General features: G+C 52.0%; 2 protein-coding genes across 9 annotated transcripts; one reads left to right on the top strand and one right to left on the bottom strand.

Moving 5' to 3' along the window:
• The first annotated feature begins 1,121 nt into the window (after window positions 1-1,121).
• Window positions 1,122-15,107, top strand: Clcn2 (chloride voltage-gated channel 2). Of its 3 annotated transcripts, XM_008831303.3 has the most exons (24): window positions 1,122-1,363; window positions 3,655-3,811; window positions 3,966-4,097; window positions 4,399-4,527; window positions 4,619-4,752; window positions 4,857-4,934; window positions 5,018-5,096; window positions 5,221-5,346; window positions 5,436-5,520; window positions 5,608-5,709; window positions 6,663-6,747; window positions 6,925-7,080; window positions 7,405-7,474; window positions 7,712-7,822; window positions 8,101-8,314; window positions 8,626-8,759; window positions 8,990-9,159; window positions 9,269-9,383; window positions 9,524-9,597; window positions 9,802-9,861; window positions 9,975-10,013; window positions 10,174-10,278; window positions 14,396-14,482; window positions 14,614-15,107. In XM_008831303.3, the coding sequence occupies exons 1-24, from the start codon at window positions 1,292-1,294 to the stop codon at window positions 14,806-14,808; spliced, it is 2,709 nt and encodes a 902-aa protein (XP_008829525.1). In that variant the 5' UTR covers window positions 1,122-1,291; the 3' UTR covers window positions 14,809-15,107. The 3 variants fall into 3 exon arrangements, with proteins under 3 accessions (XP_008829525.1, XP_008829528.1, XP_008829527.1); XM_008831306.3 differs by lacking the exon at window positions 3,966-4,097; XM_008831305.3 differs by lacking the exon at window positions 4,857-4,934.
• A 587-nt stretch (window positions 15,108-15,694) lies between these two features.
• Window positions 15,695-24,878, bottom strand: Fam131a (family with sequence similarity 131 member A). 6 transcript variants are annotated; one of them, XM_008831302.3, is made up of 7 exons: window positions 24,673-24,864; window positions 23,520-23,581; window positions 22,375-22,517; window positions 19,253-19,346; window positions 18,699-18,881; window positions 18,389-18,505; window positions 15,695-16,719 (listed from the first exon to the last, which is right to left on the bottom strand). In XM_008831302.3, the coding sequence occupies exons 4-7, from the start codon at window positions 19,320-19,322 to the stop codon at window positions 16,247-16,249; spliced, it is 843 nt and encodes a 280-aa protein (XP_008829524.1). In that variant the 5' UTR covers window positions 19,323-19,346; window positions 22,375-22,517; window positions 23,520-23,581; window positions 24,673-24,864; the 3' UTR covers window positions 15,695-16,246. The 6 variants fall into 6 exon arrangements, with proteins under 6 accessions (XP_008829524.1, XP_008829523.1, XP_008829519.1 ...); XM_008831301.2 differs by lacking the exon at window positions 22,375-22,517 and having other exon boundaries at window positions 24,673-24,865; XM_008831297.2 differs by lacking the exons at window positions 23,520-23,581; window positions 24,673-24,864 and adding an exon at window positions 23,171-23,358.
• Window positions 24,879-24,899: the final 21 nt, after the last annotated feature.

Below are 24,899 nucleotides of genomic sequence, written 5' to 3'. Positions count from 1 at the left end.
GAATTTGCCATGATGTCACTCTGGGGAAGAGGAAAGCCTGAGTTGTCCCCTTCCCTGGTGCTTCCTCACCACCCTCGTCTTCCCTTGGCCCCGCTTGGCACTTCAGGTTGGCATTAACCTCGCACTGTGATCCCCTAGAACACCGCCAGTTGAACTTGGTACTGGCTGTCACCCCACCACCACCATGTTCTGGACGCTGGTCTAGTGTGCTTTCACCTGACTGGCTACTCCTTTGTAGTGCCCCTTCCTGGTGCTAACTCCTCACACAACCCCTTTCTGGACACTGCCCCTTTGAGCACCCTCTGCTTCCTGAATGAGCTTTCATCCCGATACTCCCCTTCCTACACAGTTGTATGGGCACTGTCCTCTTCCGTAGACCAACTCTAGCACTGCCCATCCACTTGGTGTCCACACCAGTCTCTCCAAGGACCGTGATAGAGGACCCGGGGCCCCAGCAGGCCGTTACCCCAAGGCGTGAGCAGCTACTCAGGTTTCCCCTTAAGCCGTGCCAGGGAACAGCGACCTCTGCTCTCCCCACGCCCGCCTCCCAGGAACTGCCTCCCCGGCACCAATTGCTCCCTTGCCTCCGGCCTCACCTCTTCCCGTCCCCTCCCACCTCCACCTCCGCCCACCTCGCGGGCCTGGTAGTCCAGGTGCACCTACCCAGAGGAACGAAAGTAGGAGAGGAGACGGGTGGCTTTGAGTGTCCCCTAGCCTGGCTTCTCAGCCCTAACACGGCAGAGGGACCCTCCAGACCCGTCTGAGCCTCCCGTTCCTCCCCTCCTGAGTTAGGAAACCCAGCAGCCCCCAGCCTCAAGCCTTACTGAATGGCTCCATCTCCAGCCCTAGCCTCACAGCGCACGCAGCCGCCCGAGCCCAGCCCCTCCACGTGCCAGCAGACCCGCCCTCGCCCCAGCTCCCGGGTAGCCCCATCAAGCCCCGCCAGCCTCGGGCCTCCAGGGCGAAGGGGTGCAGCATCTCGCGTTCCAGGCGCCCCCTGCCGCCGCTCCCGGGTCCAGGAGGCGGCCCCAGTACAGACCCCAGGCGGGCTGGGCTGGTCCCCGCGTAGGGGCCAGGGCGGAGCCACACGCGGGGCACCGCCCTCGGCCCGCCCGCGGAGGAGGGAAGGCGAGCGGGAGGCTGAGCCTGCGGCGCCGGCCGGAGACCCGCCGCACTCCGCACTCGGCCGCCAGGGCTGCGGGGACCCCGACCGGTGCGGGCACGGGTTCTGCCAGCCAAATCAAGGCTGGAGCCTGAACGGCAAAGGGAAGCGAGAGGGCAGTGCATCGAGATGGCGGCCTCGGCGGCTGGGACAGCGGAGGAAGGGATGGAGCCTCGGGCACTGCAGTATGAGCAGACCCTGGTAAGTGAAGCCTTTCCTGGACCTAAGGGGTGCGCTCTGAGCACCGCTACTCCCAGGGTTGCCCGACAAGTGTGAAGACCCGCGGCCTACCCTAGCCGCACCTCAGCCTTCCTCAGGTGGGGAAACTGAGGCTTGAGAGGCTACACGGCAGGATGTTGCAAAGCTGTTTGCTGGTTTGGGGGGAGGGGGGTTTGCAAAGGACAATGACACCAGGTGCTTGGCCCAGGTAACCTTCCCCTTGCTTTCCGCAGCATACACTTTATTTTTTTGCTTCTCCGCTCACCACCCGAGCCCAAGTTACAGCACCCCAGTACCCTTTCCTACCTCCATCCACACCTTTGAACTTTCTCTACACACCTACTTACATTCAACACCTTCCCTGAGTTCCTGTCATGTGCATGGCACTAAGCTGGGCACCAAGAGTGAGGCAAGTGATCAAATCCAATCCTACCACCTTTAAAAGCTCAAAACCCAGCATAGAAAAGAACCTCTCAGTCAAAGACTTGGAAAAGGTGGCCTGCCACCCTAGGGATAGAAGCTTTAGGAATGATGGGTGAGGCAGGAATGGGTGTGAGAATTGGGACCTTTGTTCATGCTGCACCTGAATAGGTACCCCCCACACACACACAAGCAAGGGTACGTGCACACACACACACACACACACACACACACACACAAAACCTCTTAGGAGTGTCCCTTGACCTCATTAGAAGCAAGGGTCCTCAGCTTTGAGCTGACTCATGGTTACCACTGTTACCTGGTATTTGAGAAGCCATTTCACCTTCTTATGTCACTGGGGTGGGGGGCCCAAGCCCTAAGAAAAGAAACTGGCCCTATGGCTCTTTTTTTTTTTTTTTTTTTTTTTTTTTTTTAATCAGCCTAGGCTGGAATTTGCCCGGGAGGGTGGCAGGGAGGAACCTCTCTAAGGAGAGGACTTGGGCTGTAACTGAGTCAGGGAGGTGCCCAATTACCTGAGAGAGACTGTATGAAGCAGGATGACTGGGAGGGGTGCAGGTATGAAAGTAGAGTGACATTAATGGGAGCAAGCCCTTTCATGGGAGATAGCTAATCATTCTTGTCTTCGAGGCCAACTAGAAGGGCACTGGCATGGAAGCCAGACACCTAGCCTCTGAAATGGTATCTTCGTTGCACCAGCTGCTTCTCCATCTCTCTCGTGTCTGTGGAGAGTTCTCAGGGTCAAGCTCTTTCTCTGCTCTGGCCTCTCCCACTTCCCCTCCTACCCTTTTGTTTTGTCCTCACCTCCTCCCACTCACTGTATACTCCACTTTCTTCCTCCTCCCTGCCCCTGCCGTGCTCATCTTTACTCTGTTGCTTTTCCTTCACTCTTTTCTCCCTCTCTCCTCTGTAGTTCCTCTCCCTCTGCTTCTCCCTTTCCTCTATCTTTCACACTCTCTGTCTCTATCTTTCCCTGCCCCCCCCAAGCCCCAACAGGAGCCCATTGTGTCCCAAAGCTCTGCGGGTGGCAGCCGGAATCTACTCCCCACCCCACAACACACGCCCAGCTTGGCAGGTCTAGCCATAACTCTCCCTTCCCATCACCCCCAGCATCCACAGTCACAGCCTAGCCATCCATAGCCTCTGCTGTCCCCAAGACCTGCCACACCAGCTTCAAGGGCAGCTCCAGAGTGGAACTGAGGCCACCAAGCATTCCCTATGTACCCAAAGAGGTTCTCCACTCCTAGCTGGGCTAACCAGGCTAATGGGGGTTTAGGAGTAGAGAATGGGGACAAGGGGATTAGGGTGGGTAGGAAGGGTGCAGCCGAGTTGGCTACAGGCCAGAGGCCCAGCAGGAACGTGATAAGGATTGGGGCCATGTCTGCCCTAGGCCCAGCTCAGCTGCCCTCAGCTCTACCAGGCTCTTTTTGTTGCTCATATGCCCTTGACCATCCTTTACTCTCTGACCTTCCCTCCTCCCACTTTCAGACTGTGCCTGAGATTTTTCCATCTTTTCCCTCCTCTGGGGTCTTCCCTCCTACTCCTCCCCAGGGCCTTCACCCATGGCTTTTGAGAAGAGGACTGATTATTCTGCCACCCCCAGATGTGTGTCCCTCCCTGTACCTTGTCAGTCCCCATCACTCTGGCCAGGACAGCCCCCACACAGTCTGCAATGTGCATTGTTCCCACACTCTGTACCTAGTGGGAACTATGGATTCAAAATGGGGTATAAAGTATGGGAACTGGGGTGAAGGGGAATCAAACTCCAGAAAAATCCCCCTGTATCACCATCTCAACCCCTCATGCTAATGCCCACATCTTGTCCATTGCTCCAGATGTATGGCCGATATACTCAGGAACTTGGGGCCTTTGCCAAAGAGGAAGCTGCTCGGATTCGCCTGGGAGGGCCTGAGCCTTGGAAGGGGCCTCCTTCTCCTCGGGCTCCTCCAGAACTCCTGGAATATGGACAGAGCCCATGTGCCAGATGCCGCAGTGAGATCTGGGTTGGGGCAGGGATCTGGGCTGTGCTGTATTGAAGAAGGCAGAGTCCATTAAAGCTGCCCATGGGGGAAGGGAGGAGACAGAAAACAGGGTAGGAACACTTTGGTGCCAGCCTCTCCATGGATCTTCCCTTCCCTGCTCCCAGTCTGTTCTGTACGCTGCCACAAGTTCCTAGTGTCCAGGGTTGGCGAAGACTGGATTTTCCTGGTCCTGTTGGGGCTCCTCATGGCATTGGTCAGCTGGGCCATGGACTATGCCATCGCTGTCTGTCTACAGGGTGAGGGCAAGGGCTGGGGAGGGCCAAGCTGCTTCCTCTGTGACAAAGTTGTTTGGGTAACTTTCTCAGACTAGTCTGACTTTCCTTCACCAGGCAGAATTACTGCTACTTTCATAAGCCACACCTTGCCTCCCCTCTCCAACTGATCTTCTTACTGGTACTGGGCTTTGTCCCAGTGAATGCCTTCTAGGGCCCTCTATTCCCTCTGTGCTTTAGTTCTCTGTACTTGTCATATCAGTGTGTCCCTGTGGCTAAGCCGGGGTGTGCACTGGGAATCCAGCAACATGTCCTCTCCCCACAGCTCAGCAGTGGATGTCCCGGGGCTTGAACACCAACATCTTACTCCAGTACTTGGCCTGGGTTACCTACCCTGTCGTCCTCATCACTTTCTCTGCTGGATTTACCCAGATCCTGGCCCCTCAGGCTGTTGGTAGGATAGAAGAGCAGGGGTGGTGGTGATGGTAATCAAGCTTCCTGAACAGGATATATCAAATGACACTCCTGGGTATGTACCCCTGCAGGGTCTGGCATCCCCGAGATGAAAACCATCCTTCGGGGAGTGGTGCTGAAAGAATACCTCACCCTCAAGACCTTCGTAGCAAAGGTCATTGGGCTAACCTGTGCCCTGGGCAGTGGGATGCCCCTTGGCAAAGAGGTAACTGAAGTTTGGGCAATGGAGGAGTCCTTCCCAGTGGAGGAAGAGGCCGGGCTAAGGTCAGGGAAACCCCTTCCCCACTTACTACCAACCCCTACCTCCAGGGCCCTTTTGTGCACATCGCCAGTATGTGTGCCGCCCTTCTCAGCAAGTTCCTTTCCCTTTTTGGGGGTATCTATGAGGTAAGAAGAGAACTCCGGAGGCCTGGGGGAGGAAAGGGTGAGCTGTTGAGCTCAAACCAATACTGTGTCCCCACTCTTGCTAGAACGAATCCCGGAACACAGAGATGCTAGCTGCTGCTTGTGCAGTGGGAGTGGGCTGCTGCTTTGCAGCACCTATTGGAGGTAGGCGTTGCTCATCAGTGCAGCCCAGCCCTTTCTTGGCCTTTCCTCTTCAGCCTCTCTCCTCTGGGAGTAAGTCCATACACCAAGCCCTGGCCTCAAGGGCGATGTCCTCTGCCCCTTGCAGGGGTCCTATTCAGCATTGAGGTCACCTCCACCTTCTTCGCTGTTAGGAACTACTGGCGAGGCTTCTTTGCGGCCACCTTCAGTGCCTTCATCTTTCGGGTCTTGGCAGTCTGGAATCATGATGAAGGTGGGGGCAGCTAGGGGATGAGGGCATCTAGGATAATTCAAGTAGGACCCACAAAGTTAGACCTGCCTCCCTGTTACTCTTCCCTTTAGAAACCATTACTGCTCTCTTCAAAACCCGGTTCCGACTTGACTTCCCCTTTGACCTGCAGGAGCTGCCAGCCTTTGCTGTCATTGGGTGAGGGGCTGAGGGGAGGATGTTGGGCAGGAGGGAGGTTTCCATGAGATGACCTCCCCTCTACCCTGGTACCTCTTCCCTCTCCAGTATTGCTAGTGGCTTCGGGGGAGCCCTCTTTGTCTACCTGAACAGGAAGATTGTCCAGGTTATGCGGAAGCAAAAAACCATCAATCGCTTCCTCATGAGGAAGTGAGTGACTTTTCCAGGCTGCTGTGGGTTATATAAGGGCCATATGGGGGAGGGGGACACTAAGGGATGGGGTAGTGGCCCAGCCAAAAGTAGGCATTTCAGCCAGATATAGTAGCACACACCTGTAATCCCAGCACTCCAAAGGCTGAGGTAGGAGGATTGTAGCAAATTCTAGGCCAGCCTCTGCTTTCAAAAAGATAGGGGCAGCTATGCCACCAAAAAATCAGCCAATAATGTTTTCAAGCTCACCAACATTATGGCATGTTTGTGTGCTCCCTGAGAATTGTGACTTTTGAACTTCAGTCAGTGGCAGTAGGCATTTGCAATGAAAGACTAAGGCTTTCTTGAGTCTTCTGACCTGGTGCAGATAGCAATGCTCCTGTGGAGAGTGTCTGCACCTTAGTTCACCCCTTAACCAGTAGGGATGGATGGGATAGTAATCTCCAGAACACAGCTCCTACAGTTGTGACCCTAAGAATTAGGGGTGGGAAGGCACCTGGAAGTGGGAAGCCAATTGAACCTGCTCCTTACAGCACCTCTGCTCAACTTCATGAGTGACCCCACACTCTGTGTTGCCACAGAGAGGGAGACTAGTGACAGAACCATCTCTACAACCTCATGCCATTTAACCTTCACCTTTTGAGGGTAGAGACTGTCATAGTTCACAGGTGTCCAAGAGAGGCCTAGAGATGGGTTTGCTGTTGCTGCCCACTTGTGGAATCAGGCAAGGACCCCTCCACCCCCAGCTTGTACAGTAATCCTGGCCCACCACCACCCTTGGAGCTGCTGTGTCATAAACAGCAAAAGGAAGCTATTCTTAGCACTGTGTGCTTTCATGTATGAGCCAGGTTCTGCTCTGACTTTATCCCTGAGATTGTGGGAGAACCTGGCCCATGTTTAGGCCATAGGTGTGGTGTGTCACCCATGTCTGATGCTGTGAAACCTCTGTCTAGACGTCTGCTCTTCCCAGCCCTGGTGACCCTGCTTATCTCCACTCTGACCTTCCCACCTGGCTTTGGACAGTTCATGGCTGGACAGGTAGCTCCCATCAGAACCATGACCTTTCCCCTTAAATGAATTCCTTCTCCAAAGCCAGCAGCCCCATCATAACTGGGAGCTCTTATTCCCATGGACTCCTACGGGTCCTTTCCCAGAGTCTTTTCTGTACCCCAGCCTGAGGGCACTCTGTCCAACCTAGCTCTCTGTCCAACCTAGCTCTCACAGAAAGAGACCCTAGTCACCCTGTTTGACAACCGGACATGGGTCCACCAGGGCCTGGTAGAAGATCTAGAACTACCCAGCACTTCACAGGCCTGGAGCCCACCACGTGCCAATGTCTTCCTCACTCTGGTCATCTTCATTCTCATGAAGGTGAGACTCTTTACGTAGCTTTATACCACTAACATTTACCCAGGCCACTAGCTGCAGGTGCTGTCCTCAGCACCATGTATTAGCCCTCTATGAGCTTCACAAAATACTATGAAAAAAATACTCAACCCTGTTTTAACACAGAGAAGCAACTGGCCCAAAGCCACACCACTTGGTGGGTGGGGTGTGAGGATTTGAACCTAAGCCATCTGGTTCTAGAGTCCTTTCTCTTACTTTAACCTCTGAGGAGCCTAGGATAGCTACCAGATAAGTATAGTGGGCTCCCTGTGGTGGGAAGCCTCTGTTTTGAACCCATCCTGCATACAGTTCTGGATGTCTGCACTGGCCACCACCATTCCAGTGCCCTGTGGTGCCTTCATGCCTGTCTTTGTCATTGGTGAGTCTGCAGCTGCCTATCCTTCCCCCTGCATCCTTCCCACCCACTGGCAACCCCTTTATATCCCTTCTCTGCCCAAGAGTGGGTTTTGGCCCAACTTTAGCCCAAACTCCTATTCCCACAGGGCTGCCCCCTATACTGAGTGAGTGACCCTCTGGTCCCTCCCCCACCCTCTGACCCTCTCTCTTCCTAGTGCCCTCCCACTACCTCTTTCTCTTCCTAAAACCCTCCCTGAAGGAGCAGCATTTGGGCGTCTGGTGGGTGAAAGTATGGCTGCCTGGTTCCCAGATGGGATTCACACAGATAGCAGCACCTACAGGATTGTACCTGGTGGCTACGCAGTGGTCGGTGAGCACTCAGTTGTTTGCTTTGTGGTGGGTGCTGGGGATTAAACCCAGGGTATTGCACATGCTAGGCAAGTACTCCCAGCAGTGCTTCCAATCTGCATTTGCACTGGGAGACCACTGGCCCCGCCAGAGTCTGAAGCTCTGGTGCCCCCTGCTGGCAAGTGCATAGCGCCCACCCCATCCACTGTATGGGATAGCCTTGAGGGACTCCCAGAGACCCTTGCCTGGAGGGGAGGGAGGCCTGGGCATCCTGAGGAGACTGAGAGTGGCTGTTCCCAGGGGCAGCTGCGCTTGCAGGAGCAGTGACACACACAGTGTCCACAGCCGTGATTGTCTTCGAGCTCACGGGTCAGATCGCCCACATTCTGCCTGTCATGATTGCTGTCATCCTGGCCAATGCTGTTGCCCAGAGCCTGCAGCCCTCCCTCTATGACAGCATCATCCGCATCAAGAAGCTGCCCTACCTGCCTGAGCTGGGCTGGGGCCGCCACCAGTATGGAGGGCCTGGTGCAAAGAGGGTGGGAATGAGGGGTGGCCTCCCAAGACCCCTCACCCCCACCTCCAGCAAGGTCCTGAAGCAATGAGGCTGGGATCCTAGCCACTTTGCTCTGGATCAGAACTGCCCTGTCCTTGAGGGCTCTGTAGCTGGCCTCCACTGAGCCAGAATTGTGGGGAACACGAATTGTCCATGGGCCCTCAATTCCTGTCCCCTAGGGCTCTCCAGCCTTCTTATTGGCACTGGGATGTATACTCTAGGCTACTCTTCCTGCTGACCACACACTGAATCTCCTACTCTGCCCCCAGGCAGTACCGGGTTCGAGTAGAGGACATCATGGTGCGGGATGTGCCCCATGTAGCCCTCAGCTGCACCTTCCGGGACCTGCGGTTGGCACTGCACAGGACCAAGGGCCGTATGCTGGCCCTCGTAGAGTCCCCTGGTGAGGCCAAGAAGGGTCCCTGGTGCTATGGGCATCTCCCAGGGACATGCTCAAGGAGTAGGGAGGCCAGAACCAATCTCCTTGTTACAAAGGGTGTGGGTCAACACTTGAAGGCAAGAGTTTGCTTTAGGTGTGCAGCCTGTGTTCAGGGCCCCACTCAGAACATAACAGAAGGCCACAGGTAGGAAGGCCTCACTCCCAGCTCCTGAGACCTCTCTTGCTCTGTCCAGAGTCCATGATCCTGCTAGGCTCCATCGAACGCTCACAGGTGGTGGCATTATTGGGGGCCCAGCTAAGCTCAGTGCGACGGCGGCAGCACATGCAAGAGCGAAGAAAGGCCCAGTCATCACCATCAAATCAGGAGAGGCCCCCTAGCCCTGAGTCTTCTGTCCACTTCCAGGTAAAGGGAAAAACTTCACATACTTCTGAAAGCGTCATTCTAGAGTAGTAGAGAACTACTAGAAAGTGGTCCTGAACCACAGCCTACCAGTCCCTTCCTACCAATGCAGGTGAACACAGAGGACTCAGGTTTCTCTGGGTCCCGTGGACAGACTCACAAGCCCCTGAAGCCTGCTCTCAAGAGGGGGCACAGCAACACCACAAGCCTCCAAGAGAGTCCAACAGGTGAGCCCATTTCTGTTCCATGTCAAAGCCTGAGCCAGGCCACTGCAGCTGGATGAGGGTACCCAGGTGGACCAGGGTAGAGCTGGAAACCTTTGCCTTCCCTACCTTACCCTCTCTGGGCCTTGTGTTTGAAAACACAGGCAACATGGAATCAGCAGGCATCGCCCTCAGAAGCCTCTTCTGTGGCAGTCCACCTCTGGAGGCTACTTCAGAGGTGTGTAGCTGGAACCTCCACCTCCTGCCCGCTTCACCAGCTCCCCTTCCCTCCTACTTAAGCCTGCAGTGCCTCCCCACTCTACCTGCTTCCAGCTCTCCTGTCAGCTCTACCCCTACAGTGTGCCCTTCCTGGGCTCCATCCAGTCTGTCATCTCCCCTCTCCCTGTAACCTCAACTCCTCTCTGCTTTGGCTCTGAGGAAGTTGGAAAAGTCAGAATCCTGTGAAAAGCGCAAGCTGAAGCGGGTCCGAATCTCCCTGGCGGTATGTGTGCCCCTCTCCCTGCAGCTTGGGAGCAGCAGGCAGGGAGGGCCAGGGTCTAGGCTGTGGCCCTAGAGCCAGGAGCACATCCACCTCCCTTTCTTCCTCCCTCTTAGAGTGACTCAGACCTGGAAGGCGAGATGAGCCCTCAGGAGGTAAGGTGCCACTGGATTCTGGACTGTTTCCTTCTTGGATGTGCTATCATCCTCTTGGCTAGTGGAAAGGACCACAGGGAGGAAAAAGGGCAGGCCAGCCTTCAGGGAGGTGAAGAAGCTTTAGGCTCCTTCTCTCTAATCCTTAGTTTCTTCCTCTCAGATCTTGGAGTGGGAAGAACAGCAACTAGATGAGCCTGTCAATTTCAGTGACTGCAAAATTGATCCTGCCCCCTTCCAGCTGGTAGAGCGGACCTCTTTGCATAAGGTAGGACCTGCAGCCTGGTCCAAGGCAGGGAAGGGATCTGATCATCTCCTGCCCAAGTTTAGACTCAGAAGACTTGTGTGGTAGGAAGGAGTGGGAGACAATAGACTCGTGCTGTTTTTATAAAAACATTGCTTTGGATGATGGGAGGCTATGAACCAGGGCCCCTAGCTCAACCCCCTCTGTGGTCAAGCCAGACATTATTTTTCCTCTGCTCAACCTCACCCCTAGGGAATTCTTGACCAAAGCAGCAACAAAGACAGGACTTGAAGTAGGTAGAAGCCAGAAGGCCAGGCCAGGGTCAGAGCTAGGCAAGAGGCTGCCAGAGCCCAGGGTTGATACAACCATGCTGGGGGGAAAATAAGAGATGAGAAACAGGCCAGATAAGAAAATCTAATGAACAAGCTAACAGCCAAGAAAGGGTGAGGAAACTGCAGTGAAGAGATAAACAAAGATGAGAGACACCAGTAGGGGGCTTGGAATGTCAGGCCCCAGTGGGTCAAATGAAAACTAGTAAAGATTTAGGATGATCGCTCAGGGGACAAAACAGCCTGGAGAAACTGGGAGGAATTGAGTCCAGACAGAGGGGGACTGATGGGGTGCACACATGAAGGCAGGGGCTCCCAAAGATGGGGTGGCTGGCACCACTGGGTACCTGCACGCTGCCAGACAAAGACAGGGAGTGCAGGTTTCCCAGCCAAAGCCAAGGAATATTTTAATTACATTTTTAACAGACTTAATATGCAAGTCTTCACTGGCGGGATAGGATATAGGTGACAATGACTGACAGTAGTCCAAGGCTTCCCAGCTTGGGTGGCTGGCTTAGACACAAACTATTGCTGAAAAGTCACCACAGTACAGAGAAGCAGAGGCCAGATGGGAAGGATAGGATACAAAAGCAAAACCAAAGGAACTTACAATCTTTAGATAAAGACGTCATATCAAAATGAGTGAGGCACTACAGTGCAGTGACAAGGAAAAGGGAAATAGGCCCGAAGATAATTCATTAGGCTTTACTTAAGGCCTTTCTTTTTTCTTCCTTGGACAGGATCTTATATAGCCCAAGCTAGCCTCAAACTCATGACCATCTGCCTGTCTCTGTCTCTCAAGTACTGAGATTACAGGCATCCACCACCATGCCCAGTTTTGATTACCTTAATCTTCAGTCATATATAACAGTGATGACATTTTGAATGCTTACTATGTGCTAAGCTCTCCACAAGTACATTAATTCTCACAATCACTATAAGATTAATACTGTGATATTCTAATTTGTACAGAAGAGGAAACTGAGGTTCATAGAAGCTAAGCAAGTTACCCAAAGTCACACATTAGGAGGTAGCAAGAGCTGGGCCTGGAACCAAAGACTGACTCAAAAGCTATAGTCTTAACAATTTTAGTGCATAGGAAAACAGAGGCATGCAATGAGAAAGTCATTTGCCTGAGTCAGTTTAGCAGAATCAGACTCAAAACCCAAATCTCCTGGCCCTGCTCCCAGAATTCTTTCAGAAAGCATGTTGTCCCTTTCCCTGTCAGTTCACTGTTCTCAGGCCCAAGAAATGTGGGCCTTCTAATAGGCTCCCTGGTGTCCAATTAAATTAAAATGAAAAAAGAACAAAGTAGGTGCTTGTTACAAACTTTAAAATATCACAGGAAAAGAAGCTGCCTCTGAGGAACCACTGACAAAAGGACCAAGAACTGGAATGGTAACATAAAGGATTAGAATTCTAAAGATGAGACTCTAAATTAGAATCTACTTATTGAGAAACCATTAAGTAGGAGCCCACTTAAGTTGAGGAGGAAAACATTCAGGAGATAATATATTAGAGAATATTTAGGAACCTGTGCAGCTCTTGATCACTGTAGCAACTCTGCATTATTCATTCAAGGACCACTATGGAGAAGCAGTGGGTAGAGAAGAGGCCAGAGTGCCAACATTAAGGCCAGACTGGTTAAACCCAGATCCTCACTTATAAGCTTAGCTGTATAATTTAGGCAACTTGCTTAGCCTCTCTGGGCTTATCTATAGGTATTGTGAGGATTAAGATTTGAGTCAGGGGGCCAAAGCCCTGGATTTGAGCCTCAGTACTGCATAAACTGAGTGTTGTGGCAACATGCCTGCAAATGATAGCACTCAGGAAGTGGAGACAGGAGGATCAGAAGTTCAAGGTCACCCTTGAACTATAAAGCAAGTTCAATATGAGGCCCTGCCTCAAAAAAAAGTTGAGGAGCTAGAGAGATGACTTAAGTGGTTAAGAGCACACGCTACTCTTTCAGAGAACACAAATTGGGTTCCCAGCACCCATACCACATACATAGGATGACCCACAACCACCTGTAACTCCAGATCCCAGGAATCTGTCATCTCTGGCCTTTGCATACCTTCACTTACATGCATATACCAGACACATACACACACACTCTTTTAAAAACTTGAAATTGCCCAGCGTGGTGGCACACACCTTTAATCCCAGCACTCAGGAGGCAAAGGCAGAGGCAGGCAGATCTCTGTGAGTTCAAGGCCAGCCTAGTCTACATAGTGAGTTCCAGGATAGCTGGGGCTACAGGGAGACCCTATCTTAAAAAGACAAAAAAAAAAAACCTTGAAATGTGAACCACTACAATAGTGCCTGGCGGTCTTCAGTATGTTAGGAATTACTATTATACTGAGAACAGCTTATACTGAACAGTGTGGTACTTCAGTGAGGGAAGGGCTGAAATGTAGAAGAAATGGATGTTTTCAGAAAGACAACTGAGGCTGGAAAGCTGGGCACATGGCAGACTCTCAGGTTGGAAAGCCAGGCTGGATTGGCTTGAGAAGGGGTCTCATGGGCCACTCTAGAGAGTCTGGGTGCTGCCCAAGTTTGAGAAAGCCATAGAATGGCAGAGCCCAGCTGGAGATGTGGGAGGCAGGAAGTAGAACCCATTCTGCTGTAGTCCCAGCCCTGGGGAGGACAGTGAGGCCGAGTTGGGAGAATGGCACAGATGTCCCAGAAGTAGAGCAGTATACTTTGAGACTGCCAGGAACAGGTCGTTTGCAGACCTATAAAAGCACATTGCCTGCTAGAAGGTCACTGTGGTTAGGATTGAGCAGAAAAAGAAAGTCCAAAGGAACTATTTAATGAGGTGAGAGGGATTATTTGGCCATAACCTTAAAAGATTAAAATAAAGAAACCTTATATAGTAAAGATGTTTCTCTCCAGAGTCAGACAAGGTAATTAAGGCTAATTTTAGCATGTAGGGTTCAAGTTAGATATGATCAAGAGATTTCTAACCACATGACAATCATAGGAACACCTAAGAAACATGAGGAACACAGAAGAACTTATTTGAAGATAGAATTTCTAAGGTGGCTGTGCTGACCCACACCTATATAATCCAGTACTTGGGAGGCTGTGGCATGAGGATCACTGTGAATTCTAGGCCAGACTGGGCTACATAATGAGACTTCTTAAACCCAAAATAAACAAAACTGAACTTCCACAGGAGATTCAGATCAGTGGTAGAGCACTTCCTAGCATACCTGAGGCGCTGGGTTCGATCCCTAATATCATCGAAAACTGAAATTCTTGCTTCCTCTTTTAAGTACAGCCATGCCTTGGATAGAAAGAGGAAAGTTCTACAAGTCCTTTCCTATAATTTTGTATAAGAAAACATTTTAAATGTACTAAGACAATTTAAATGAGTTCTAAGTAATTAATACTTAAGAAACTGGGTTATTACTGCCTATCTTGATTCACCTGTTATGCCAAGAGTCTTACAAGTACATTCAGAATGTGAGATAGCAAATTCCAGGAACTGCTGAGAGCCGTTTAAAGACATCTGGAAAAAAATCCACCCAGGGCACACAGGAGAATTGGCTGATAAAGTCTGAACCCTGGTGATCACATTTGACAGCCTGGGGAGCACTGATATAAGCAGCCTAAAAAGTTATCTTCAGGTTTTGAAGCCTTAGGGCATAGTAACACTGTCTTGATTCATATTTTCCTCAAGCAGTCCGTTCTCTCACTATCTACCCTTTCTCTTCTACCACCCCAACCTTCTCCTGGACCCCTTTGGTCTGTGGCTCGGAGCTGCCCTCTTGAACATCAATCCAATGTGTCTTCTTCCTACTCTACAGACTCACACCATCTTCTCATTGTTGGGTGTGGACCATGCATATGTCACCAGCATTGGCAGACTCATTGGAATTGTTACTCTAAAGGAGGTGAGGCGAAACAGCCAAAGCCACTTCCACTTTCAAAAGGCATCAGAACTGTTGATTCCCCTAGAGGAAATGCTGGGGAGGAGTCTCAGTAGGGAACCCCAAGTGCAGACATTTGACCCTTACCTTTTCAGCTTCGGAAGGCTATTGAGGGCTCGGTCACTGCCCAGGGTGTGAAAGTCCGACCGCCCCTTGCCAGCTTCCGAGATAGTGCCACCAGCAGCAGTGATACAGAGACCACCGAAGTACATGCACTATGGGGGCCCCACTCCCACCATGGCCTCCCACGAGAAGGCAGCCCTTCTGATAGTGATGACAAGTGCCAGTGAACCCTTCACTGGGTGGCCTATATCCCTTCTGCTTTGGAAGAGCAAGAAACAGTGGCAACGAGAGACTGGAACCCAAGTCCCCACGCTAGCCCTGGGCTTCCAGCTGTTCCATCTCCAGACCATCCTACCTGGGATGTGACTCAACACCTACATGCCTGAGGATCAGCACTGCCCTGCCAGGATGAGGTGGGATCATGTGACCCCTGGCCCCTTGGAGAAAGGGGCAGAACTAAGATGGGTTTATACTGGAACCTCCAATACAACAAATTCTTAAATAGAATAAAGTGAACACCTGATGAGCCACTCGTGTACAGAGTGCTGTGCTGTTGGCTCGTGTTCTCACCTTGGATCCTCTGACCTGCCCAAAGCCTATGGGGCTTCTTCTCAGCCACCTACCCTCCCCGCAGCCACAAAAATCTAGAGCCCAACATCACTGAAATGTACAATCTGCCAATGGCCTCCACTGCCTGATCAGTAGTACCCTGACTAGGGCAGGGCCCCTAGCACTGTGGCTACAGCCTTCCGTTCAGCTGAGAAAAGCACTACCTTCTTTCCTCCCTGATGGAAAGGCACTCCCTCATGAGTATTAGTTCATTGGCATAAATGACCAAGCACAGGCATCAACAGACAGCTTCCTGGCTACGTCTGTGGCCCCCTTGTGGTCCTCTATGGAAGAACATAGCTCTGTAACCAGAGCCATTCCCTTTTCCATTTCCACCTACTGAGAATTCTGCATGTGCCCACACATCTTTGCTGCGCTGGGAAAAGGCCTGGGCTGGGGAGGGGAGTTGGTGGGGGGGGGCAGGGGAAGGGAAGAGGGTACATGCTTTCATCATGCCAGTGCCTCCTAGAGAAGATCGGCTGAAAGAACAGACCAGAAACCCTCTGTCTTTAAGAAAAAAGGTTTAGAGATGATGGAGAGGTGAAGCACAGCAGAGCCCAGCTGGGCAAGGGGCCCCTAGGGCTCAATCTGTAGACTCTGAGAAGGCAGGAGCCAGCCCCACAGGTGGAGGTTGATCTGTCAAGCACTGCACATGGACTCAGGTGAGGAGAGAAGCAGAGGAGAGGCACACTGGGGAAGGTGGAGGAGATGGCCAGGCTCCCTCCATTCCCACCACCCCCCCCCCAGCACAGTCAAAACAACCCCCTTAGTTTCACATCATCCAGGAGGAATTGCAGCAAGAATATCACTGTCTGCCACAGCTGTAACCATGCCCCAGGGGCCCCAGGCAAGCCCCAGCAAACCCCATGAGCGGGGGCAGGACATGCGCCCCCCAGCCTGGCCCCTGCCTCCTCTCCAAACACTTTCATGCAAACACACAATGGAGAAGTGAGTGCTCCCAGAAGCCCTCTAAGCTTCGGAGCCCACATTTGGCCACAGAGGCTCTGCCCCTGGCAGCAGCCAAGGGAGACATGCCACCACCAGGCATGACTTGGGTCACTGTTCCTCAGGCTCCACCTCATCCTCATCCAAAGATATGACCCCAGAAGAGGCCACATCAGAGACTTGCCGCTGCCGTTCCCAGCTGCCCACAGGCAGTGGGCAGAGCAGCTGGCAGTCCTTGCAAGAATCAGGCTCCTCCTCAGTAGGAGAAAGGCAGGATTCCGTGAGGGGTGAGTTGTAAAATGAGTCCTGGCCCTCCAATGGACCCAGGCTGCGGAAGGCACTTTCCTGGCTGGGGGGCAGTTTGGCAAGGAGCAGCTCTTCACCCAGCATCTGGGAGGTCATCATCCGGGCTGGGGAGCCCAGCAACCCATCCTCCAGGCTGCAGAGACTAGAGCACAGGGTGTCCGGGGACACGGTCTGCGAACAGTCGCTCTCAGGCTCCACAGAGCCCTGGCGCACAGGCCGGGAGAATCGGCGACCTGTGAAGAGGTCCTGGAGGTGGGGCCCCAGAGATCCAGCCATATCTGTGAGAGGAAGAAAAAAGACAGCTCTGCTGACCCTTTCAACTGGCCAATGCGGAAACCACAAAGCCACCCACTCCCACTTTCTTCCACCTTTACTATAGCTGGAGGGTAGGGGTCTTCAATGTGAATAAGAGCTGGGTAACCTTGAACAAGTCGTCATTTTAATGCCTTAGTTCCTCTCATGGTAACCTGGGAATTCTAATAATATCTACCTTATGGAGTTGTTGGGAGAACAAGAGTCTGGCACACAGGAGGCAAGCAATAAATGTAGGGTCACTGCATATAGTCACACAGGCAGTGACTGAGAGCTGAACTGCCCTCACTCTGCTCACTAAGCAGCATGTCCTAACATGGGACTGTGCCCACCAGAAAACGCTGTGCATTTTTTAAAAATGTGCTCAAAGATTCTGCATAAGCAAGCAGCAGCTTTGAATTAATGTTCACGGCTAGCCTGGGCTACATTATAAATTCCAGGTTTGGCAGGGCATGGTGGCACAAGCCTTTAATCCCAGCACTCAAGAAACAGAGGCAGGCAGATCTCTGTGAGTTCAAGGCCAGCTGGGGCTACAGGAAGACCCTGTCTCAAAAACACCAAAAATAAATAAATAAAGTCCAAGCCAGCCAGTGATACACAGTGAAACCCTGTCTCAAAAAATAAATGGGCTGGAGAGATGACTCATCGGTTAAGAGCACTGACTGCTCTTGCAGAGGACCCGGGTTCTATTCCCAGCACCCACATGGCGGCTACGAACTGTCCTTAACTCCAGTTCCAGGGGAATCCAAAGCCCTCTTCTGACCTCCATGGCACTGCACGACACGGGTGCACTCACATACATGCAGGCAATATACTCATATACATAAAAATAAAATATTTTTTAAAAAATGAAAGAAAAAAAACAGAAAATACTTGTGGTTGAGGGTTCCATCTTGGCCTTAGGCATCCAAATTAGTCCTTTCTGGACCACTGCTTTAAATGTAGGGTCTGTCTTAGAAAACTTGCTAATTAGAGGAGTGGGAGCAAAGAGGTAGGGGGGCAGGGGTCCTGTGAGGCCAGACACTAGAAGTTACAGAAAAAGCTGGCCACACAGTCCCAGGAATGGAAGATGAAAGGAGAGCTGAGCACAGCCGCACAACCCCCAGGGTCCCTTCTGTAAGCACTGGCCCACAGCAAGTCCCACAGGATGGAATACAAAGATGGTGAGCTGGAGCCAGCATCCTGTGGAGTCCAGGCCCAGCATGCCTTCCTGTTTGCCTGGGATCACTGCCCTGTGAGGTGTTGGGCACTGTACTGCAGCTCATCTGCTCTGCCACAGCCAACTAGAGCTGCCTCAGAGAGGAAAGGCAAGGATACTCACAGATCCTTCTAGAAACATGGCTCTGCTGTGCAGATGGAGAGCACTGAATTCTCTGGACTTGGTTTTATTTACTTGAGAACCATACAACCCAACTACACACAGGGAGAGAAAGGGCTCAGCACCTATAGGAAAGGAGCTATTCCACTTCAACTGCTAAGTTCCCAGAATGTGACCTGCCCTCTTTGCCTCCAGGGTATCAAAGTCACCTGGATAAAGTTCATCTCTTGAAGGCTGAGGTTGCTCCGGAGTAAATCACAAGGCCTGTTAGGGGGGTCTAACCCCAGGTGGGGGCACCAATACAGAATGCTGCTCACCTGTGTCAGTTCCCCCAGTAAAGTCCTCATCATAGGAGTCATCGGTGGAGTCATCACCATCCACTGAAGACCATGCCCGGAGCTTGGCTTCTGCAATAGCAAACTGCTCAGCTACTCCTGTCAAAGAGACACAAAATTCACTGGCACAGGAGCTGAGGTAAGACTAGGGCTTGGTTTGCAAGCAGCAGGTATCATTGAGATTTCTGGGCAGAGACAGGTGTGGAAAAATGCCAACCTCCATGGCAGATGCAATAAGATCAGAGGCATTAGTCCTATGACAAGTGTGGCTAACCCCCTTTCTGCTACCCACCTGCTGCAAATCGAGCTTCTTGTTCACCCTCACTGAGGTCTGAATAGGAGGAAAAGGCTGATTCCAGGGCAACAGATGAATCACTAGGTTTGCTCCAGCCCTTCCACTCAATCAGGTGAGCCACACGGCCCTGGGCCATGGCTGTAGGCTTTGTTACATGATCCTTCACCACCTGGGAAATACCTGGAAGTGGAGGAATGAGGAAAAGTCTGATAAGGGCAAGGGCAGAGAACACCTGGCTGGGACGTGGGTAAGGATAGTTAGACTCCATGCTCTTAGGGTAGGGAAGGGCTGAGATTCATTTACAAAAGGGAGGTCCCAGAAAATGCCCTCAGGAAATAGTCCCCAAAAGACCTGAGCAAAAGAAAGGAAAAGGCCAGGCGTGGTGGCGCACCCTTTTAATCCCAGCACTTGGAAGGCAGAGGCAGGCAGATCTCTTGAGTTCAAGGCCAGCCTGTTCTACACAAGTTCCAGGTCAGCTGGGACTACAGGGAGACCCTGTCTCAAAAAGACCAAAAAGGACAAACTGGCCAGAGATAGAGTGGGGTGCATACCATGCAGGGAGGATCTGGCCAGCGCAGCAATCTCCTGGATGGTTAGGGCTCTCCGGGACTTGGGCAGCATCGCGACTGTGTCTCCAACATTCACCTTGAGTAACATCATCAAAAGGTCAGTGCCCCTCTGACAGCAATGACCTTTCTTCCAACATGTTTATATCTAATCCAAGGTATCAGGGGTAAATGAGAACTGGAAGAATGCATATGCTTCAGGAGTCACTGGCATGCACAGAAGGATAAGTGAGGACTCATGAACTCTCCTCCCAGGGAACAAAGGAGACTCAGTCCCAAGGAAACAGAACTGCAGCTAATCCTACATCTTCCCAGCACCTGGCAGGGAAGCAGATCAGGAAGTAAAGAACATGGAGTAGGGCCTCTGAGGACAGGGAAAAGAGGAAAGGTGGTAGCTAAGGTATCAAAGACTTCCCTAAGTTTCCTCCCCTGTCCTGTGCTGAGTCTTCAGATTCGTGTTCTAGTTCTTTCTAGGCTCTTTACTAGAGACACATGCTTAGCATGACCAAAGTCAAACCAACACATTCTCCTCCCCACATCTAGCTTTGCTTTACAACTTTGTTTCTTTATATAACAACCACTGTTCTCCCATTCCACTGGGTTCCCTACCTCAGTATTACCATCAACTCTCCCCTAAGCTTTGCCTGCCCACCTATATCTAATCTTAAAGTCTATGGAGAGTTGGAGAGATGGCTCAGGGATTAAGAGCACTGGCCACTCTTGCAGAAGACCCAGGTTCAGTTCCCAGCACCCACATGGCAGCTAACAACTATCTGTAACTCCAGTTCCAGGGGATCCAGTGCCCTCTTCTGACCTCTATTGGCACTGGATGACATAGGTGCACTTACATACATGTGGGCAATAATACACTCATACACATAAATTTTTTTTAAAAGCTTATTGCAGGACTGGAAATACAGCTATGTTGGTAGAGTGCTTGCATAGCATTCAGGAAGCACTGGGTTTGATCACCAGCACAGCATAAACCAGGCACTATGGTGCCTGGTGAAGGAAAGAAGTCAATTTTGGCTACACAGTGTTGAGGTCAGCCTGGGCTACATAAGAACCTGTCTCAAGCCGGGCATGGGTGCACACCTTTAATCCCAGCACTGGAGAGGCAGAGGCAGGCGGACCTCTGTGAGTTCCAGGCCAGTTGGGGCTACATGGAGACCCTGTCTCAAAGACTTAAACAACAAAAAAACACCACCACTAAAACTCTAGTGATTCTGCTTCCAAGCTTCCCCTGCTAGCACTCATGTCCTTTCTATTCCCACTGCCACTTCCTCGACTCTACGGTACCCCTGCCCAGGTTAGCACAAGTCATGGGTCCCTAACCTCCTCCAACTCTGTACTGTTTTCTCAGACTAGAATGCTGGGTATGTAATCTCAATCCTTTTTCTCTGTCTCTCTCTTGCTCACTGTCACTCTCATCCCATGAGATGGCTCACTCATCTTTATTGACATTTCACCCTCTCAAAAGCACCTAGCCACCCTTCCAGTGGTCTGTCCTCTCACTGTAGTCTCTAATAAACCACTATCTTCTACCAGTGTACCAAGTAAGGAGCTTAGGTGCCAAGTGTAAATATGGTCTACTTCACGTTTCCTATTTCTTGTTGGTCTCCTCCATTGGTCTCCTTCATTGGTCTTTACTTCTGATGAATTTAGTATGTGTGGTCACTGCTGCAGCTCAGTGTTTTTTAACACAGTGCCCAGTGTGTTAAATGCACAGGATAAATGAACGAGGCAAGGTATGAATGTACACCATTTTCCAGAAGTACAGTGAATCAAAGCGTATCTCTCTTTAAAATCTTGTACAAAGATGTATATGCACAAAAATGTGAGAATGAGACCAATTATTTTTTAGTATGCTAACTGAAAAATTAAAAAGTTTTTTTTAGAGGGCTGGAGAGATGGCTCAGTAGTTAAGAGTACACACTGCTCTTGGTTCCCAACAGCGGCACCAGGTGGCTTACAACCTCCTGTAATTCTAACTCCAGGGGATCAAATGCCTCTGGCCTCTGTGGGCACTGCACTCAATTTCACATACCCACACACAGACAATACACACAATTTAAAATAATGCCCTTTTTAAAAAAAATAATTAGCAAAATAAGGCTTTTCTAGGCTTTTCCCCCATTACTGCAGGCTTCCTGTCTAGGCACTTAAAGGAGGCCTCACCTCCTCCTAGACTTCCCTGGAATCCAGCACTCACCTCTGCCCAACACCTCACTTCCCCACCTTCCCTTGTCAGCAAGCAGCCTGCCTCCCTCCAGGAAAAGGAATCAGCTTTAGGGGCCAAGAAGGCCATCCTTGCTTACAAAATACTCCCTTGCCGTTTGCCGTTTAAGGCTTGCCACAGTGCTACTTGGTAATAATTTCAGCCCACAGACTTACTCTTTCTCCTTTGCCACCTTCCCCTGGTTCCACTGTTGTGTCAGTCCGAGGGAGTAGGGGATGGCAGAGCCTGAGAGTTTGATCCACCTGGGCTCCTAACTCCATCCTGTACCTGTGTTCTTTGACAAGCACCAGCAGATGCAATTCCATTGGAATTGAGGCGCACACCCCTTTCCCAGAATTATCTAACTTTCCATCGGTCCCACCTGACACAAGTGGCTTCCACCTGCCCCTTGATCTCAGGCCCATCCTATCCCTCCCCTTCAGTACCTGGCTGACAGGGCCTCCAGGTTGGCGTTGACAGACTCTGGCCAGGCCTTTAGGAAGGAGAACTTGCCCTGTCGGTGTTTCCTGGCTTGCTCTCCCTCCCTTCCCTCGCTTCCCCCAGCCGCTGCCATCCATACCCGACACTCTGCGCAGCTGCAGCCCTAGCCCACAGAAAAGGTGTACATCTCCCTGGCAACCCATCACCACGCAACAGGGTCTCCTGGGATACGGCCCGGGATGCGCTGACGTCAGCGCCCAAGGCGCTAGCAAGCCCGCTGGCACCTCGCAGAGAGGAGCAGACCGGAGCGGGGGCGGCCTGCCGGATAGCGCCTCCGCTTGCAGGAAAAAGGGAACCCGAAGCAGGATGGTGGTGATGGGGTGGGGGGTGCTACAGATACACTAAGTGTGAATGCATCCCCCATACACAAACAGAAGGGGCTCAGCACCTCTGGCAAGTCCTGGCTGTCCACGGAGGAAGGACGGGGGGACCGGCTCCAACCTCGGAGAGTCCTAGCAGATCCCAAGGAGGACAGAGAGAGACCTCGAGGGAGTTCGATCCACTCCACAGCCCAGGCAGGGTCTGAAGCCACTGAGGAATGGGGTGGAAAGGGTGTTCATCTGGATCCCCACTTCTGCCGAGATCACCATTTTTATCCAGTGTTGCCATGTCATTTATTTACCCCCTCCCCCACCTCCCAGAATATCTGTGACCACCACCCACGCACTCTCCTGTACCCTGAAAGCCCCTCTCCCACAGCTCTGACTGGGTTGGGGGTCTTCCGTGGAAGCCCAAAGGACACTTTTCTCCACAGATTGCCATCAAAACTCTTAAGGTGAAACCCAAGCGGGGGTAAACTGTGAATCTTCTCCTAGTTCCTCAGCCTACCCACCCCTTGGAAAGCACACAGAACTCTCTCTCCCACGGACTGATACCATCCCTTCCTCACTGCCAGCCTGACCCCTGGCAGACTTCACTGCCTTCCTTCTCTGTCCCTGCTCCCTTGGTTCTTTCATCTTGCCAGTCCACACTGTCTACCTACTCTATTCTCATGATTTAAAAAACGAACAAAAAACACTTAAGTCTTAAATAGCCATTTCCTGATGGCCCCAGCCTTGTAGGCCACCTTACTTCAGCCTGGTTTCTAATATCCAAGCCAGAGTAATTTTCCTTTCACCATCTGAGTGCCCTCCTCCTCAGCTTCCCATCACCTCCCAGATCACATCCATGGTCTCTGGTCTCACCTCTACGACTTGTCTGACAAGTCCATCGTCCTCCAGGCCCTTCCCGCTGCCACAAAAACATTTTACCCAGCACAGAAATCATAGGCATGCTGGCTATGTTGATGCAGAGAACCAAAAGCCCAAACTGCTCCAGGCTCAGCTCCCAGTTCTATTCTCGTTTTGGCTCCGGATGCTGAGCCAGTCCCCTCCCCATTTGGAACTTGTGCCTAGTCACATAAGGAGAACACTCCTGTCTCATAGCTTTAGGAAGTGGGAGTGCCAGGGGCCTAGCCAAGCTCTCTGGGACTTAGGGAGCTAAAACTCATCCTCGGCTACACAGTGCCAACAGGCCATGTACATCACAACTGACCTTTTAGCTGGAGCAGCCGTCTCTGTCCCTGAGCCTCAGCCAGCTGGCGGTCCCCAGAAATGCTACCAATCAGAAGGGAGACAGGAGGTTACAGGCTATCCCTGACCCCCAGCTAGTACCTAATCAGGGCTCTCAAGGCCAGTCCAGAGATCAGCCAAATGAGTCCCCGTCTACAGGAGGGGATGACTTCTGAACTCCAACCAGACCAGGGGAAATTCAAGTAGCCTGCGGCTTCTCATATTCAAAAGCCACGAGGCTAAAAAATTTAGGACTACAAATCCCAGAATTCATCAAGGTAAGTACAAATCTCAGCCATAGTTAGGTCCAAAGCACCATAAGTATAAACCACATTAAGGCTTATGTGGGAGTGACCACCTGCCTGGAAGGCCAAGGACCCATTTCAAACCCATTCCTTAAAATCAAAAGTCCCTGGAGAAATCCATGACATAGATTTGTAAGGTAGGCTGGCAGACCTCAGATGTCTAGAACACAGGCCCCACATGTGTTCATATGGAATCAAGGCCTGAGCAGGGGCCTTCTGCTGTAGGAAGCCCTTGATAGCCTGTCTCTGGACTCCCTTTTCTCTCCAGAGTAAGAGTGTTTTGTTGTGCATGGGAGTAGAGGAATGAAATGAAGAGGTGTAAGTGTGAGGGATGATCAGTTTGCTCACAGGTGCCCCCACATGGGGCCTCAGTCCCCTTCATCAACCAGCTGACTCTGAAGTAGGACAGCAAGTGTTAGGCAAAAACTCTGTGGTAGGGTACTTGGCCAGCGTTAGGCTGACTCCTTAAAACAATAGCACTCAGCTGAGAAGCAGGTTCAAAGCACAGAGCCACTCCCTAGACAGTGAGAGGAGGGGCGGGGGCCGCAGGGTACCCAGCCGCTCTCAGGCCACGCTCCGCAGCCACCCTCAGCGGTACCAGTACGGACATATGGTGAGACCACGCAAAAGCCCAGTTGCAGGCAGGTCACAGGAGCAAACATGAGTCGGTAAGCCCCCTCCCAGTTCCTTCATTTGGCCCGACCCGCCTCCCGGGTGCAGGCTCCTCCCTCTCCCGACATCAGCCCCCTCCTCACGGCCTCTACCCACCCACGGCCCCACTGAACTGCTGCAGCCCGACTCCCCAGCCATGCTCCGGCCTCCGCCTCTTACCCTGACCCGCTGGGCTCCGAGAGCCAATACAGCCCATGGCAGGGCACCCAAGCACATTAGCCCGCGCTCGGGGCCCCCGCCATTGCCTTGCCGAGGGTCGGGCCGCGGTCACTACCAGGGAGGGGACAGCCTTTAAGAAGGGAGGGGGTGGGAGCAGCGCGTCCGCCGCCGCTCCCGGGAGAGGGAACCGGGTCGGTGACGTAAGCGCGGGGGCGTGGCCGCCCGCG

This window comes from Nannospalax galili, unplaced genomic scaffold, assembly GCF_000622305.1.
Source record: "Nannospalax galili isolate Female #2095 unplaced genomic scaffold, S.galili_v1.0 scaffold315, whole genome shotgun sequence".
Classification (NCBI taxonomy): Eukaryota; Metazoa; Chordata; class Mammalia; order Rodentia; family Spalacidae; genus Nannospalax; species Nannospalax galili.
This window is presented reverse-complemented; position numbering and strand designations above follow the sequence as displayed.

What these genes read in the sequence shown, in the direction of transcription:
- Clcn2 (XM_008831303.3), top strand. Translation starts at nt 1,292, where the DNA reads ATGGCGGCCTCGGCGGCTGGGACAGCGGAGGAAGGGATGGAGCCTCGG. An exon ending in TGCAGTATGAGCAGACCCTG is followed by an intron (nt 1,364 to 3,654) that starts GTAAGTGAAGCC and finishes CCATTGCTCCAG; the next exon opens with ATGTATGGCCGATATACTCA. An exon ending in CTCTGGAGGCTACTTCAGAG is followed by an intron (nt 9,598 to 9,801) that starts GTGTGTAGCTGG and finishes GCTCTGAGGAAG; the next exon opens with TTGGAAAAGTCAGAATCCTG.
- Fam131a (XM_008831297.2), bottom strand. Translation starts at nt 23,258, where the DNA reads ATGCCTATGATTTCTGTGCTGGGTAAAATGTTTTTGTGGCAGCGGGAA. An exon ending in TTGTCAGACAAGTCGTAGAG is followed by an intron (nt 22,518 to 23,170) that starts GTGAGACCAGAG and finishes CCCATTCCTCAG; the next exon opens with TGGCTTCAGACCCTGCCTGG. An exon ending in TACTGGGGGAACTGACACAG is followed by an intron (nt 16,720 to 18,388) that starts GTGAGCAGCATT and finishes TTCCTCTCACAG; the next exon opens with ATATGGCTGGATCTCTGGGG.